This window comes from Lynx canadensis, chromosome C2 (genome assembly GCF_007474595.2).
Source record: "Lynx canadensis isolate LIC74 chromosome C2, mLynCan4.pri.v2, whole genome shotgun sequence".
NCBI classification, from domain to species: Eukaryota; Metazoa; Chordata; class Mammalia; order Carnivora; family Felidae; genus Lynx; species Lynx canadensis.
In genome coordinates, this window is record NC_044311.2 from 26,177,463 (window position 1) to 26,194,730 (window position 17,268).

The 17,268-nt window shown below is 36.3% G+C and overlaps 1 protein-coding gene across 2 annotated transcripts in view; it reads right to left on the minus strand.

Annotated features, from left to right (window-relative positions):
* CAPN7 (calpain 7) overlaps window positions 1-16,628 on the minus strand; it is a 42,655-nt gene extending 26,027 nt beyond the window's left edge. The window contains exons 1-7 of one of the 2 annotated variants that reach the window (XM_030329425.2): window positions 16,270-16,628; window positions 13,160-13,268; window positions 8,804-8,961; window positions 7,826-7,893; window positions 5,710-5,910; window positions 3,909-3,995; window positions 619-745 (exon numbers count right to left, since the gene is read on the minus strand). In XM_030329425.2, coding sequence (XP_030185285.1) covers window positions 619-745; window positions 3,909-3,995; window positions 5,710-5,910; window positions 7,826-7,893; window positions 8,804-8,961; window positions 13,160-13,268; window positions 16,270-16,371 — 852 coding nt within the window. In that variant the 5' untranslated portion in view covers window positions 16,372-16,628. The remainder of the gene's footprint in view (window positions 1-618; window positions 746-3,908; window positions 3,996-5,709; window positions 5,911-7,825; window positions 7,894-8,803; window positions 8,962-13,159; window positions 13,269-16,269) is intronic. The other variant, XM_032594668.1, reaches the window with a different exon arrangement.
* Between the last annotated feature and the right edge of the window lie 640 nt (window positions 16,629-17,268).

The following is a 17,268-nucleotide window of genomic DNA, read 5'->3' on the forward strand; positions in this document are numbered from 1 at the left end:
TCAAACGAATTCTAGAAAAACTAAGGTATTTCAATAAAGTTAATTTAGAATACATATGAATGATGTATTTCTTACATGGATGAAAGCATACTTCACCAAATCCACACATTTTTAATGATAATTTAAAGGTATTTTAAAAAATGGTTTATTATCATATTACCAATTAAAGTGAACACGCACATGAAAAGATTCTTGAATCATAATATTTTAGGACCATTGTTTTTATACCAATTGGAAGATATCTGTACGTCAATGCAAAACTTTTATTAATAAAGCTTGCAATAAAGCCATATTGTTGTTCTGCCACTGAAGTGTTTTTAATAAGCCTAATATCTCCCTTTTCAAAAAATATATATTCTCTTATCAAAGGTGATGTTCAGATCTTCAACTTTCTCATCTGTAAGAACATATTGATAAACAGGGTCTATATAAAAATCTGTAACTGCTCAAAACACTTACTTATATTATCCCAGTATGTCTAAGTCAAAGTGTGCAGAATAATCTTTCCAATTATACTCATGCACCTCAGTATATAATAAAAACTAAGAAAAAACCCAAATCTACATTTAAATTACTTCAAAATGTTAGCTTTCATATAAAATTATATAAAATATTTACCTGCTTTATGCTAAAACTGGACACAGTATAAATCATTGTAGGATTGTTGGTGAGGTCTTCTGGTCGTACCCATTTGGAAAATGTAGCTTTTTGTTTAGGTGATAATGGTAGCTTGCCCCATCTATCACTGAGGTAATAATAAAAATTAAATACTACTACTAATAACAAAATTAATCTTTAAAAATAACACAAAAACAAAATTAAATTTCCTAGAGATTTTTTAGGGGGGAGGTATAATGATCATAGCTATGCTTGTACCATCCTAAAATACTGCTTTAAGAATATAACTTAAAAGTTTAATGTAGCATTGTTATATTCAAGGAATTCAGTTTCAATAAAATGGAGCCATTAATTACAATACAAACTGATTCAAATCAAAGGGACCTAGGAAGCTACAGATCCTTACCGTTGGTTGGACAGACTCTTCTCTGCAAGGCTAATGTTTAGAGTAGCTAATTACTAAGTAATAACCACGTGTTAGGCATCATGCTAAAGTATTTTACATACGCTATTCATTTAACCTTTAAAACAATTCCATTAAAGCAAGTATTTTTGTAAAAGGCTTAAAGTGATTAACTTGCCAAGGTCACACAGCTAAAAAGTGGCAGAAGTGGTATTTGAATCCAGGTCTCTGGTGCCAAATCCACCATTCTTATCCATTACCCTCTAACTCACTGTGTGTTGGGAATACACTGTGTAGAATTCCTCTAAAATTAATGTATAGCACAAAATAAAAAACATCTACCTTTCCTTAAACCTCTTCTAGAAGAAGGGTAACAGTCTTCAGGTTTCTTAAGATTTCTAGGATAATACAAAGTTTATGATATGCAAACTGAAGCAAATATGCTTTTTGCAGAAAGTGTTGATACTAGGCAAAAGGAGGTTCTGTGATCAGGTGTGATCTACAAACTCCTACATTGTTTTTTTTCATTAGAGGACATCTGTAAATGTTTAATAAACCAAGGTTTATGTAAATTTCTTAGACTATCATATATAACACTTCTCAAACTTTTTGATGATCGTCTCATAGAACCACTGGTGTTCTAGGTAACATTTTGGTACCTGAGTAGTTAACAGTAGCTGAATGTTAATGGAAAATGAGCTGAATGAATTAAGAAGAATTTAAAGACAGCCATCACAAAATTTTAGGGGAAAATATAAAGTTAATTCAAATCCATAGTTTAATCACTTTGTATTAACCTGCCATATGAGAACAGAGTAAATCCAAGATTCCTTAATATCCGATCTCTCAAAAGTCCCCACAGTTATCAAATTCAATGTTTTCTTATAACTTTAATCACTCAATCTTTCTAGCCAAAGATTTACAAATTGTGGAGCCCTTCTTCATTAGTCTGTTACCTGTGAATTTTGAAATATTTACTGTTACTTTTTCTTCTGATTACTGGAGCATAATTTAATTAAAGTAGACATGTTCTCTGTCCTTATGAAATTTATAATCCACCGTGGAAGCCTGGCATTAAACAAGTAATCTTATACAAAACATGTAAATATTCCAACTGTGACCAGTGTTATGCCTAAATTAAGGGAATTTGCATGGTGTTACATTTTAGTGTTTCAATTATAAGCATTTTCCCATGTTACTTAATTTCTTGAAAACATGTTGTTCATCGTTGTATAGTATTTGTCTTAAAGACTTTCTGTTGCATGAGCACTAAAAACATGATTTATCTTAACTTGTTACACAAAAACTGGAACTGCAAGTTTACATCTCTACTTGGACATAACCATTTAAGAATATATTAGAATAATTGATTCACACGTTCACAATTACAATATTGATGAATATCTTTTATATCAATTTTTTACTACATCCATACTTTTCAGAAATGGTTTCCTGAAGTGAAATTATTGTTCAAAGGGATACATTTTTTGTTTTCTTGTGTATTGTAAACACTTTGAAGTGTCTGAAATGTACAACCAAATTTTGTAATATAATTTAGCATTTAACAAAGTAATTATTTTTCTACCAGTTAACCCTTATTATATTAACAACATAACAAGCACCAGTAAGTGCTTTGTATTTTATTGACTAATTACAGTAACACTATGAGGCAGATTCTACTATTATTTTAAAATCTGAGACAGATTTAACAACTTGCCCAGCATCATACAGGATATGAAACTGGATAGTCTGGCTCTAGAATTTGTGTGCCCTTAACATCGATCAATACTATAGAACCTCTCAGATATAAAAATGTCTCAGACTCTAATCAGTAACCAGCATCACATGGTTGAGTGCAAAAACTTAGGTTGATAACCCATTGGCTTGGAGATATCTAACTTTTGCCCATCCAAGAATAACAAAACACTAGAAAATGGGAAAGAGCCCTTTTGTTCATTATAGAGCCTTTTACATATTCTGTATATAATAAACAATCAACTCTGATTTTTTTCTGGTAAGTATAACAAGCTCATTGCAAAAATTTTGAAAAATTTTAAAAAATTAAATCACCTAATTTTCCCATCAAGATAACCACTGTAAATACTGGATGTGTACCTTTATATCTTTTTTCTACATCTCTATAAATACAAAAAAAAGGAAAAATACACATACAACATCCAAATTTTTTCTTTTTTAATTTACTACACTGCAAGCGTTTTCCCTACATCTTTCAAAGATGCGTTTTTTATTGGTAGCATAAACATTTACTATAACATAGATGAGCCATTAATTTAATCATTTCCATATTTTTGGATAGTTTGTTTCAATAATTTTTTGCTCTCATAGATGTTTTGATGAATGCTCTTATTATACACATATTTAGTCAAATCTTTATTTCCTTAGGATTAGTAGAAGCCAGGAGTCATGAACCAAATAACATTTTTAAGGCTCTTAATATAAGTTGCCACAGTGCTGGAAGGCTGTGCTAACCAACACTTTCAAAATTAACCCTTTCTTGAACTGGATTTTAGTAAACAATGACACTGTCATTCTGTAACTTTTCCATTCAATTTCTTTACTGACTTTGTTGTTGGGATTCAAACACCAATTTGACAAACATTTACTGAGGGCTTACTCTGTGCCAGGTACTGTGCTAGTGTAATGGTAGGCAAAAGGAGATTCGTACGTACCCATTACCAGGCAAATGACAACAGAGATACTCTTGCTATGTTGCCTTACCTTTTTCTCACAGCTGTACCTCTCTTCCAAATTTTTATTACAAATTATAATTTCAAGGCTGTGAATTAAGTTGGATTTCAGAGTATGGAAAAACTACAGAAAAATTAAAATGATCTTGGAAGTAGAAATTACAATAGTACTTACTTACCAAAAAGGCATTGGATAGGCAAAACGTTCCCTCAGATCAATACTCATGAAAGGAACATATTCTATACCATTTATTTTTGATGTTGTCCTATAAAGCACAAGAAAAAAACTCTAATTGTTCAAGTTTATCTTAACTACCAATCTCATTTAAACGCCTTAAAATTATATGACAAGGTATGGCGCTGTAGTAAAATTAAAGTGACAATCTCATACTGTTGATATCTTTATTTTAATATCATTTTCACAAAATAGTTGAATACCAAAAAATAACTGATTCAGTTCAATTCAGTGAGAGTTATCCTTTTAAAACTAACACCCTTCACAACTAAACCATGGTCTCAAGATAAGCCTATACTAAAGGTATCAAAAGTATCCCTGACACCAGGACACAAAACTTAGGCTTCTATCCTAAGCCCAAAGGGAGAAAGTGATCACTTAGTTATTTTGGAACTTAAAAAACATGACATTTACAATTCTGAAAAATATGTCCTTCAGATTTTCTGGTTATGAGCATGAGTGATGGGTAGTGCAAGAAGGAAGCTATGGTCGTTGACAAATTAAAGAAATGTGGTTTGTAGCAGCTTTGGATATTTTGTGTATATGTTTATTTGTATGTAACAACTATTCTCTTCTTCTGTTTCTTTCCCTCATTTTATTTAGAAGTAGTTTCAGGGTAGCTTCACAATTTAGTCTTTAGGTAATAATATTCAGTGAGACTGTGACTGACCTTGAGGACTGGTTAATAATACAGTGAGCAATGGATACAATGACTGTATTCTCATTTTGAGAGGATGAGAACTTTTCACCTGTATAAAGGATAGTTGAATTCTGTTAGGTAGAAATGGTAGAGTTGTTTTGTTGTAGCATGAAATTCAAATGTGTGTAGAAAGGAGCATATGGATGCTGAGTGGCCTCAGTGTCGGACTGTTACTTATGGTCTCTCAACTCCAAAACCACCCTTCTTTGTCCTGTGTGTTGTATTGGTTCATGTGCAATTGTTCTAGGCAAAATGAGTCACATTAGTAGAAGAATGAAAATCTTCAGGAAGAAAAAAAAGAAAACTGCCTTCTGGTGGCTGTTGCAAACAAAGGAAGCCTTTCAGTTCAATTTTAGGAAATTAAAAGTGAGACTACATGACTTGAACAGTTATGAGCACTTTGGATCTCCTCCAACTGAAAAAAAGCCACACTGGCTTTAGCCCATCTACACTGGCTCATAACACAATCACAAGGATTTCCACAACTTTGTTGTTTTGCATTTTTAATATCCCCTGAGGCTGCTTCCAGACTCTGAGTTGGCTTCCTAAACCAGGGATTGGCAAATGTTTTCTGTAAAGAACCAGACAGTACATCATTTTGGCTTTGCAATGAGGTCTCTGTCACATATTCTGTTTTTTCTTCGTTTTCTTTTTTATAACCCTTTAAAGACCATTCCCTTTGCTGACCTAGGTCTAAACTATTTCAAGGTGACAACTGTTTTCCCTAATGGGCTCTGGTTACCAGTTGCATAGATTATGAGTGGTCTACCATAGCTCTATTTTATTGTTTAACCTTTTCAGTGTTCGATTTTAAAGTACGTTAGGATTTTCAGAAAGACCTACTAGAAATGCTAACACTAAAATATATGAGAACAAATTTTAACTATTTCAAGTTATGGCTATATGGCAATATAATTTATACCTGAATAAGAGCACAACACACCGTAACAAAGATGTGAATACAACTCAGCGAACCTGATGAAAATTAAATTACCTGTGTTGATTAACAAAATTATTCATTACAATGAATTGTAAACTGATTTACCTGAGAACTTCTATTTCTTCTGCTGTATATCTCTGTCCTTGTGCATCACATGACTGTGGACTTATAAAGGGCTGAGGTCTTTCAAGGAAGGGACTAGTCCCTAGTGGAAAATGTGTTCTCGTTGGAGGTGGCTTTGGTTTGATATTTGTTGACTTGATTTTACATAATGGTTTTGTTAAAGGCTCACTCAATGCTTCTGCTCTATAATAGAAAAAGGTACAGAAAAACTGTTCTAGTTTTTAAGCTTTCCAGAAAATAAAATTTACTTCAAGAACCAGTCAAGCATTCCTAATGTAAAACTAGTAAGATTCATACATACCAGTCAACAGTTCACTACTTAAGCTACTTCCCAAAGTAAGATTCAGTATTTCGCTACTGATAAACATTAATTGATAATATTACTGAGAACATTAATTGAGCACTTATTGCATGTCAGATACTATGCAAAGTAAGGGGGATATAAGAATGTATAAAATGCAATCTCTCCTCTTAAGGTGTTCAGAATTTTGTGGGGAAAGAAAGACAACTGCATCAAAAGTGACAGATGCTAGAAGTATTACATGCGAGTAAACGCACGGCAGAAGACATTAACTTAATGACCGAGAAAAAAGGGTGAGTCAGGGGAGGTTTTTCTGAACTGGATGTGTGAGCCACAGAAGTCCACCTGGGGAGTGAGGGAGCATTCTAAGTAGAGAGAAGAGCACGTGCAGATGTGCAGGAGTATGAAATAGCACAACAAGTTAAAGATAACTTCAAAAGAATGGATGACGCCCCTGTGAAAAGTACAAATGAGAGGCAGGAGGAGATGAGACCAGGGCAAGAGTTGATCATGGAATGTGTCACATGATATCCAAGGAAATTGTGGCTTTGTTTTGTCAAAGGTTCAAACAGAAGTTCTTAACTTGAGGTCCACATAGGAGCTTCAGGAATCTTGTGAACACTGAAATTACATGAAATGTACATGAAAAAAATTTTATGTACATTTTTCTTAGGAAGAGGACCCATAATTTTGAACAGACCCTCAAAGAAGCCAATGACCGACCCACCCCTCTGTGCTTAGGGTGCACTCAGAGGATACCGGATGGGTTATCCACATGGGTAATAAACATCACCTATGATTCTGACTAGTGAAGTGAAAATGGAGAAGATAACTATGTGTCAAGTGCTCATACCCTCATGAATCTGGAGAGACAAACTAAATGTTAGATGGTGGCAACAAAAAGGAAGGATGACTCTTATACCTCAATAAAAAAAAAAGAAGGGCTGGGGGTGGTATAGCTACCTAGTAAGATCCTCAACAAGAGGTAATTTTATTCATACATAAATGTAATTTCCATCCTTTACTTTCATCTCTAACACTCTTTTTTAAGAGGTATAGTTCTCTTGCACAAATCTATTCATTCTCAAATACCCACTGAGCACATACTATATGTCTGGCACTCAGCTAGGTGGCTACGGCATTGAACAAAACAGACAAAATTCTCTGCACTCACAGTTTACGTGGAGGGTTGGAGTTCAAAGGGGCACAGACATTCATAATAGACATGATAAAACTGGTAAATGTCATATACTTTAGAAAGTGGTAAGGTCTGTGGGAAAAAGGTAAGCAAGATGAAAGTACTGGAGGAGATTCCATCTTAAATGAAATGGTTAGGGCAAAGCCTTGTTGGAAAGTTGACATCTGAGCAAAGAGTTGAAAGAGCTACAGATACTATATAATTTGGGGTTATGTATATGGATGCAGGCCAGCGCAATGTCAATTTCTCTAATTTTAATAGTAGTTCTGGAAGGCTCTCTGGAAATCTGGCACGACACAACAGAAGGAAGTCTTCCACTTCAATATCATAATCGAATCAATATCATAATCATTTTGTTTTACACATAGCAAACACTAAATAAAAAGTGTCTTGACTGATTTGTTATTTCTTGAGTTGAAAGCAGGGAACTAGAAAGAAATAAATTCACCCGGAGGAAGAAGGTCGACTTGCTCTAGATCTCAGGTTAAAGATGGACGTTTGTCACTATGAACTCTACAACACATTTAGAGACATCTGTCAAATTTAAGTAACACAGTACACTGCCATCCATGATAAGAACTTGAGTGACCAAAACTCACCTATCTAGTGCCTGTCGAGCCAACTGTTTCAGTTTATTTTGCAGAGTTTTATCAGCAGTTTCATAAGACTTAAGAGAAAGAGAGACAGACATTCTGAAGCATAATAATTTTTTTCTTTGCTTGATCCATATTTCTAAGCAGATAATTTACAACGCAATATATTTCTTCAAATAACGAGAGAATAAACCAAGATGACCATTTGTTTTCATCCTTAAAGGTATCATTTAAAACAGCATTGAAAACTTGTCACTGAGGTAAACTTTAAGACCACGTCATGTGGTAAACGAGCCACAACTGTACAAACATGGTGTCATGGAAAGCTGAGCAGCAGGAGCCTCAGGAGACCAACACTCACCCCCAGTCTCAGGTTCCTACAGTATCAGGCAAGATGGTTTCCCTGGACAAAAAGCCAGTCCTCTGACAATACTGAGAACACCACTCTCTATCATTCCACCTCATCTTCCTATCAAATATACTACACTGCTCTCTCTCATGCCCTAGATGTCCCTTAAAGCTAACTGTCCCAACCAGGGTCCACAGGAAGCAGTAAAAGCCACTCAGCATACAGATTTTACATTGCAACATAATAAAGCTCTCCCAAACCACTTATTTTTTAATGTATGAAATTAAAAAAAAAATGGGGGGAGGTTTATTCTAAATTCATGGATTTGTGTTGGTGAATTCTTCCTGTAATAATTTTAGGTACATGGGTTTAAATAGGTTAAAAAATAACACCTAAAATTAAAAACAACAACACTGCCTAACGATTCAATCTTAAAACTCCATTTTTTAACAAAATGTTAAAAATCCATCATTAATTATCTACTCTTCATCATCTTTTAATGAGGAGTGACTTAATTATATTTCTTAACGATACAGTAATTTTTTTTCTTAAAGGAATTGTTAAATAAAATTCACCAGTAACAGAAGAAATCTCTTTGCTTAATCCCACCAAATTTAACTAGTAGCTATACATACGGTTTTCAGACAGAGATCTACAGCTTCGGTATACAATTCTATGGCATCTTCCACATTCCCTTTTTCATCTTCGTCAAAAGCTTGTGTAACAAGGAAATGAGCACGCTCTAAGTCCAACTGATGTTTTGATTTCAAAGGATCTGCACTCTTTGACTGAACTAGGATAGGAAAAGGGCCATATAGATGAAATATTACATTTATGTTGTATTTATATATATCCAGGAAACACACCACTTTAATACATTTAAGACATTTTTTATCAAAACTTTGTAATTTTTCATTTTAAAAACAAAGTCAAATAATGATCCCTAAAAACTAATTTCTCCCCTTTCAATCTGAATTTTAAGGCCTAAAAAGAAAAAAATCCCTACTTTTGTAATTCATCACACAATACACGCCAGAGACCAAAAATATCAAAAATGTATTATTTACAAAAAAAAAAAAAATTTCCCCTGAATTTATCCTTGCCAGCACTTTCTTCCTTTAAAAAATAAAACACCTGGAGTACTCCTCACATACCCCTGCCCTGCCCCAAAGACAAAACAAAAAAATTTGGAAAATGTTGATTCTAAAGAAACTCTATTTTATTTAAGGAAATTAAAACAATGTTTTTCAGTACAGACAATAATTGTGTGGCACAATATCTTAGGCCCTGATGATAAAGTTCCTGCTGTTTCCTATTCATCTGAGTCCAGGTTAAATAATCATATATTTTTACTGCTCTTTGAAATAAGTATTTGTTTGTTTTTAATATAAAGGTTTATAAGGCACTTATTTCAAGAATGTAAAAAATCTCTTACAACTAAATAATAAAAAGACAACTCCAATTTTAAAAATGAGTGTGATGATTAATCTTATCAATTTGTATCAACTCTACTGGGTGCCTAGATACTTGTCTAGACTTGGTTTCTAGGTACATCTAAGAGAGTGATTCTGAATGAAATTAACCTTTGAATTGGTAGTAAAAGCAGACTGTCTTCCCCAATGTGGGTGGGCATCAACTAATCCCCTGAGGAGCTGAAAAGAATAAAAAGGCAGAGGAAGGGAGAATTTACCCTCTCCAAATGATGGCTTTCTCTCTGTCTCTCTCTCTCTCTCTCTCTCTTTTTTTTTTTTTAGTCTTTTCCTGCCCCAGGGACTGGGACTTACACAATCAACTCCCTTGCCTCTCAGGCTTTTCGACTTGGACAAAACTATACCACTGGCTTTCTTAGGTCTTTCTTGCTTGCAGACTGCACATGATGGGATTTCTTAGCCTCCATAATGAGGCTCTGTTATGATTCAATTCCTTATGCTAAATATCTTTATATCCTATTGCTTCCGTTTCTCTGGAAAGCCCTGATTTACATAATAGGCAAAAGATCTGTACAACCCTTTCTCCAAAGACATTCAAATGGCCAACTGGCCCATGAGAAGATGCTCAACATTAGCCAGCAGGGAAATGCATACCAAAACCCAAGATGCCACATTTACACCCACTTGGGCGGCTAAAATTAAGACAGAAAATAATAAATGTTGGTAAGAATGTGAAGGAAATGGAACCCTCATACATTGCTGGTGGAAATAAATGGTGTTGCTACTTCGGAAAACAGTTCAGCAGTTCCTCAAAAAGTTAGACATAAAACTACCACATGACCCAGCAACTTCACTCCTGGGTATATATCAAAGAGAACTAACAATCTATGTCCACACAAAAACACACACACGTACATTCCAAACAGTATTATTCATAACAGCCAAAAGGTAGAAGCAAGACAATGTCTATCAACTGATGAATCGATAAACAACATATGGTATAATGACACAATGGCTTTATTATTCAGCCATAAAAAGGAATGAAGTGTTGACACATACTACAACACGGATAAACCCTGAAAACATTAATGCTAAAGGAAAGTAGTCAGACACAAAAGGCTACATACTGGATGACTCTATTTACATGAAATGTCCAGAATAGGCAACTCCATGGAGATACAAAGTAGGTTAGTGTAGTGGCTGCTAGAGGACAGTGGGTGGGAGGAATGGAGAGGGGGTGACTGCTAATGGATAAGAGGTTTCCTTTGGGGCAACAAAAATGTTCTACAATTAGCAGTGATGGCTGCACAACTCTGGAAATATACTAAAAACCACTGAACTGTATACTCTAAAAAGGTGAATCTTATGGTAAGTGAATTACAGCTCAATAAAGCTGTTATTTAAAAAAAAAAAAAAAAGCTTCACATTTTCTCTCTTAAAGGTATGGTGGCAACTTTTTAGAACTTTAACATCTCTCTGAAGCATATACTCATCCCATTTACAAATGAAGACACAAAGTTCAAAAATGTTAAAATAACTAGCCCAAAGTTTCTCAGTCACACATGACTGACATTTTCACCTGGATAATTCTTTGCTGTAGACTGTCCTCTGCATCGGAGGATCTTTAGTAAGATCTCTGGACTTTACCCAACTAGTTGCCATAGTATACTTCCCACCTCTCCCTATTCTAAAACCCCAAAAATCTCTCCAGACACTGCCCAAAATCTTCTGAGGTACAAAACTGTTCCCAGTTGAGATGGACTGATCTAGCCTAAGGTCTTGCAGCTACAAGCTACAATTTAGATCTTTTAATTCTAAATCTTGAGCTCTTTATACTATACTGGTGAATTTCAAACTGTGTTACCCTTCCCCACCCAGAAATCAACTTATCCCTCAAGAGTCCCCTGTCAGCAAAACTTGTTTTACACATTGTCTGAAATGTTCACCTGAAAAGGGATTCTTTTGCTTAAAATAATAATTAATCCATTGGATTCTATACAAATTATACTTCATTTGTTGAACAAAGAGGGTCAAAAAGCTAGCAAAACAATTAAGGTACGCTATGCTTTAAAAATCCTTTTGAACTTTACTTCTGTTTCACTGGCAAACCTTTATTCCTCAAGAGATTAGAGTTGTCACAATCCATGCCTGAATATCACATTTAAAAATATCTTATTTATAAACTCATTTGGCTGGGAAGACAGAGTTACTTTGAATTTCATGTTATTTTGACTACATGAATCAGCAGAACTTTGTATTAATTGAGGCCCTAATACACAGGCAGTTGACTTTTCAATACATGCAATTTCTGGGCACTGTCTTAAACTAAACTACCTCGTCCTTAAGAGGATTATCCTAACAAGAAATCCAATGATGGGATCTACTTTTTCCTAGCCATGTGCTAATAACTGCTCTGATCTACTGAGAACAAGTGATGGAAAACAGCACAAAGTCCAGCACGGAATGCTGAATAAAGACTCCTCTAAGCTGCTTGTGGTTTTATTACAGGGTCACAGAAGAAAAGGGGTAAGAAGAGCTCTTAGTGAGATGAATCCATTTTTAAGGCAAAATATCAGTAGGTTACCACTTCCTTTTCTACCATGTCAACAGCAGATTTTGACAGCAGCCACATACCTCTAACAAAACTGTGATCATTAAGCCTGTGTGCTTGTGTCACAGCATTTGCCATGCTGTTTACTATAAAAGTAAATACAAGTTGTTCCAGGTATCAACTTACATGTTGGTTTCCAAGATATGGCTTAAAAAAAGAGTTTAGTTAAGGTCTTGAGGTTGAGGATACTGATATAGAAGAGATTATGAACACGCTGCTGAAGTCGTTAACACTGGAGACATAACCCCTGAACAATGAAGAGGTTAGGGGCACTGACAGAAATCCGCATGTAACTTTTGACTCCCCCAAAACTTAACTACTAATAGCCTACTGCTCACTGGAAGCCTTACAAGTTGATAAACACATATTTTAAATATATGTTATATACTATATTCTTACAATAAAGTAAGCTAGACAAAAGAAGATGTTATTAAGAAAATCATAAGAAAATACATTCACAGTACCATAAAAAAAGTCTGTGTGTAAGTGGGCCTACACAGTTCAAACCCCTGTTTGTTCAAGGGTCAACTGAAGTCATTTAATCTTAATACCAGGAGAGGGCATGTGACAGATATTTAAAAAGTAGACTTTAACAGGGTCCTAATCCTGACTCTGCCACTGATACAGTTTAAATATAGGTAATTCAGTATCTCTGTACTCCTGAGAAATTAGAGGAGACTGGACTATATTATCCCTAAGTTTCCTATTCACAGATCTATCACTTATTTCCATATTATGACTTATAAAGACATGACTACCAAAAAAGAAATGAGCAGCAAGAGTGAAGATCAAGACGCAATGATGAAAATGAAAAGGAAAGAGAAACATAGGGGGCTAATATAACACTATATATGTCAACTATACTTAATAAAAATTAAAAAAAGAGAAACATGGGGGAAAGGATGTGATGAGAGAAGGAAAAAAATGACATTTAGTAGTCCTTTACTAACCTGCTGAATGCAAAGCCTGAACTCTTTCCAGATACTCATTTATTTTTTCTTGAATATGTTCCAGGCTTGATCCTGCCATCTCAGCATAAATTAAGGCTTGTGCAGCTTCCTAAAAAAAATAAAAATAAAAAAAATAAAAAATCAAAGGAATCTAATAAATGAATTACAATTTGAATTTTCTCTACCACTTTCTAACTCACTGCTGCTTTCTATAAATGACAAAATAAGGTCTTTAAGACAGTAGTAAGTGGGTTTTATATAACCCCCCGATACCTTTTCTTCAGTTCTCAATTTTTTCATACTGTTAAAAATTTATGAACTCAAATATGAGATTATAAACATTTTCTCAGGATAGCTGTACTTCTACGTTTTCTGCTTTCCTTTCTTATGCAATAGGTCAGACTTAAAATTATATACCTTGAAAATATGAATTAGGCCTGAAAAGCATTAGAATAAGTATATAATAATAATACTGGTTATTACTGGTTCATACTAATAGGCTAATGATAACTAAAAAAATTAAGTGTCAAAAAAAGACTGTAAGAAATTATAAAGCTTAGGGTGCCTTGCTGGCTCAGTCAGTAGAGTATGTGACTCCTGATCTCAAGGTTCTAAGTTTGAGCCCCTTGTTGAATGTTGAGATTAAAAATTAAAAAAAAAAAGGGGGGGGGGAATTATAAAGGTTAAATATCTCACAGTGGAAAATCTTTTTTTCCATGTAAAATATTGCCAAAGGGTGACACATTTTTTTTAAACTTTATTTTGAGACAGAGAGAGAGAGAGATCATGCCAGCTGGAGGGACAGATTGAGAGAAAGAATCCCAAGCAGCACTATGCAGAGCTGGAACTCAGGAACAGTGAGATCGTGACCTGACCCTAAATCAAGGGTCGGACTCTTGACTGAGCCACCTAGGTGCCCTAGGTGCCCTTTTAAATCTATTTTAAAGCAGATTTCAGTTGTACGGAATCAACGTATTTTTTTTTCTTTTTTTTTTTTTTATGAAATTTATTGACAAATTGGTTTCCATACAACACCCAGTGCTTATCCCAAAACGGAATCAACGTATTTTAATTAAGAAAATCTGCATTCATCTTCCAGTTCTTTTAATACTCCGATAGCCAGTTATGCTGCGGCTAGTTCTCCCCATTACCATTTTAGGATAACAGGTTACAAATGCTATGGCGAGAAGGACCATAAAGAGATTTCTCCAAGCAACACCTTCCTAGCAATAACCTAAGCATGTGCACTTTGCAGAGGCTGTTGCCAAACTGTCTGGATCCAAAGAAGCCAGCTATCTACTGAAAAAACTTTCTGAATACAGTTAGTGGAGCAGGGGTTGTTTCACTGAACTTAACAAAATCAGTAAGAAGAGTATGGTTTTGATCCATATGAAAATTTATTGAAAGGCTGTGGGGGGTAAGGAAGATGATTTCCTCAGATTCTGTAACTCAAACATTTCATAGGAGAAAGAAAATTTTACATGTAAACATTAAATATTTTATGTACTATTATCTAAATACAACATAGTTTATCTCAAACTGATGTTATATATGTATAAATATATATTTCATACCTCCAATTATCTTGCATGTAAATACTGATTTTCAAATAATTATCTGGCTTAAAAGAAATAAAGCCAACTAAAAACTTGCTGGTATCAGTTTTTATTCATTTAATCTATATTTGAAAATGACAACTAAGGAATCCCTCACACAACAGTATGAAGACAGAAAATGCTAAATATCTGGTAAAGTTTACATAAACAGTTCCTAGAAGCACAACCACTTTTCTGACTTTCTCAAGGATATAAAATTCTTCATGCATGCAATCTTACAGCAAAATAAGAGGCACTGGTGTAGTATTTTCTTTTGCTTTAGACAAAGCTGTTTCATATGGCACTATTTTAACCTATGAATATCTGTCAGTTATTTCACAAAAGTAAAACACATTTAATTTTAAACACATACCACCTTCGCGAAATTGTTCAAAAAAAAAAGTCCAAAAGGAATGATTCTGAAACACACCAAAAGTCTCTAAATACGGATTATTACATGAAGGCAATAAAATAATAATCTGAGAAAAGCAAACCACACATTACTGATAGCAAACACGTTTATATATAAAAAAAATTCCTACTACTGGTATGATCAAAGTCCGACATTCTTTCTTTAAAAAAAAAAAAAACAAAAAGATGACTGTATCACGAGGATACAGCTACCTCCACTAGGAAGCAGAGGCCATGGCTAAGAGCTGGAGGAGTGTATTTGCAAATCCTCAGGACCGGAGAGCAGAGAGTGGGCTGTAGAAGGTCGTATTCTGTAATTATTCCGCCCCCGGTAACTTAGGAATAAACTGCCAAGAAATGTGTAAAGCGTTAGTTATAAGGAGATTAACCGCACCAATACTTATGATGCTGAAAAATCAGAATGAACCTAAATGTCCATTAGTCTGTAAATAAATTATGGCACATCCACACAATGGAATACTACGCATCTGTCGTTAATAAGATTAAACAAGCAACTTTAATGACTTTTTTAAAGCTCAAAGAACAGGCTAAAATACTATAAACAGTACAATCCAAGTTTGTCTTGTACAGAGAAGCTGAATCACTGTGTTGTTCACCTGAAACTCATGTAACGTTCCACGTCAACTATACTCGCTTTTTTTAAACGTGTGTACGTGCATACGCGTAAACAAGCACAAAGATGAATGCTCCGGTAAGAGACGTGTTATTCTTCTTTAAAACTTTATTTTCTTCAACGAACATGCATTATTTCAGTGTTTATCAGAGACCACTTCCCACTAGCCATAAATCAGAGCCAAATGACAGCGAGAATTAGCTGGCTACTTAACAACCCATGCCTAACTACTGCTGCCATACGTAGCTCAACGGTGGACACTGGCCATCCAAGACTGTAACCAGAGAAGTGGTGGCTCCCAAGCCGCGACCAAACCCGCCCACGGTGGCAGGAGCCCGGGTGGCCTCTCCCCTGCAAAGGAGCGCAACAGAGCAGGAAGAGGGAAAAGCAAAGCTCAGTGGGCCTGGCCGCCGCGGCACCTGGACCCGCCCCCTGGCTTCATAAACAGTGCAGCGATTCCCCCGCTCTACCTTGTAGTAAAACACAGCCTCGGAGTAGCGACCTTCGTGGTCGCGCTGCACCGCCAGCCGGGCGAACTGCACGGCGTCCCGCTCCAGCGCCGTGGCGTCCATGGCGCCAAGGCCCGGCACCAGCGGAGGGAGGGAGGGAGGGAAAACCTGACGAACGAAGGCTCCTGGCCGACCTCCGCACAGGCCGGAGGCGGACTCGAGAACGCCGCCAAAAGAGCAGCAAAGTTTATTTTCAGTGACTGAGGGAGGAGAGCGGGTCTTCCCAGCCCGGGTCCGCGGCTACACCGAGCCGCCTCAACGCCGCGCCGGCTCCCAGCCTGTACGGCCGCCCCACTTCTCGGCCACCGCATTTCCCCCCCGTCCCGCCCACCGGCTCCACTGCGCAGGCGCAGCCCGACCCTCGGGAGTTTCTCGGGAGATGGGGCGGCCGAGGCCGGGCTCGCGGGAGTACGTAGGTGATAGGCGGGGCCTGGCCTGCGCGGCGGCGGCGCGCACGTGATCGCCAAGGCTCCGGGAATTGGGCAGGCGAAAGCAGAGTGGAGTCCGGGTGGCACACCTCCCCTTGGTTTGCGGGGGTGTGGCAATGCCTACGGCGGCTGTTGCTGGCAACGCTAGGCAGGAGCGGCGCATGCGCCTTAGGGAGCTGTTTTCTCCACAATGTGTAAAGGTGGGGGAAGCGTAAAGGGCCATGGAAGAACAGTTTCCAGAGTCATCTGGACCGATTTCTTAAAAATTAGGGACGTAAAATAGGACATAGGATTCTCTTAAGGTACCCTTTAATAGCATTTATTTTCTACCAACTCAATCATAACCCTATATAGCACCCCCCACCGTGTGTGATATTGGTTGAATTGTCAACAAACAAGGTGATTTATCTTCACTTGTACTTATTCTTTGTTCAACTCAATGCTGTTGTAATTAATGGCTTAATTAGGTGGTTATTTGATTAATGTCTTTCTCACGTGGCAGTATGGATGAAAGTCGAAATTCAATCATGAT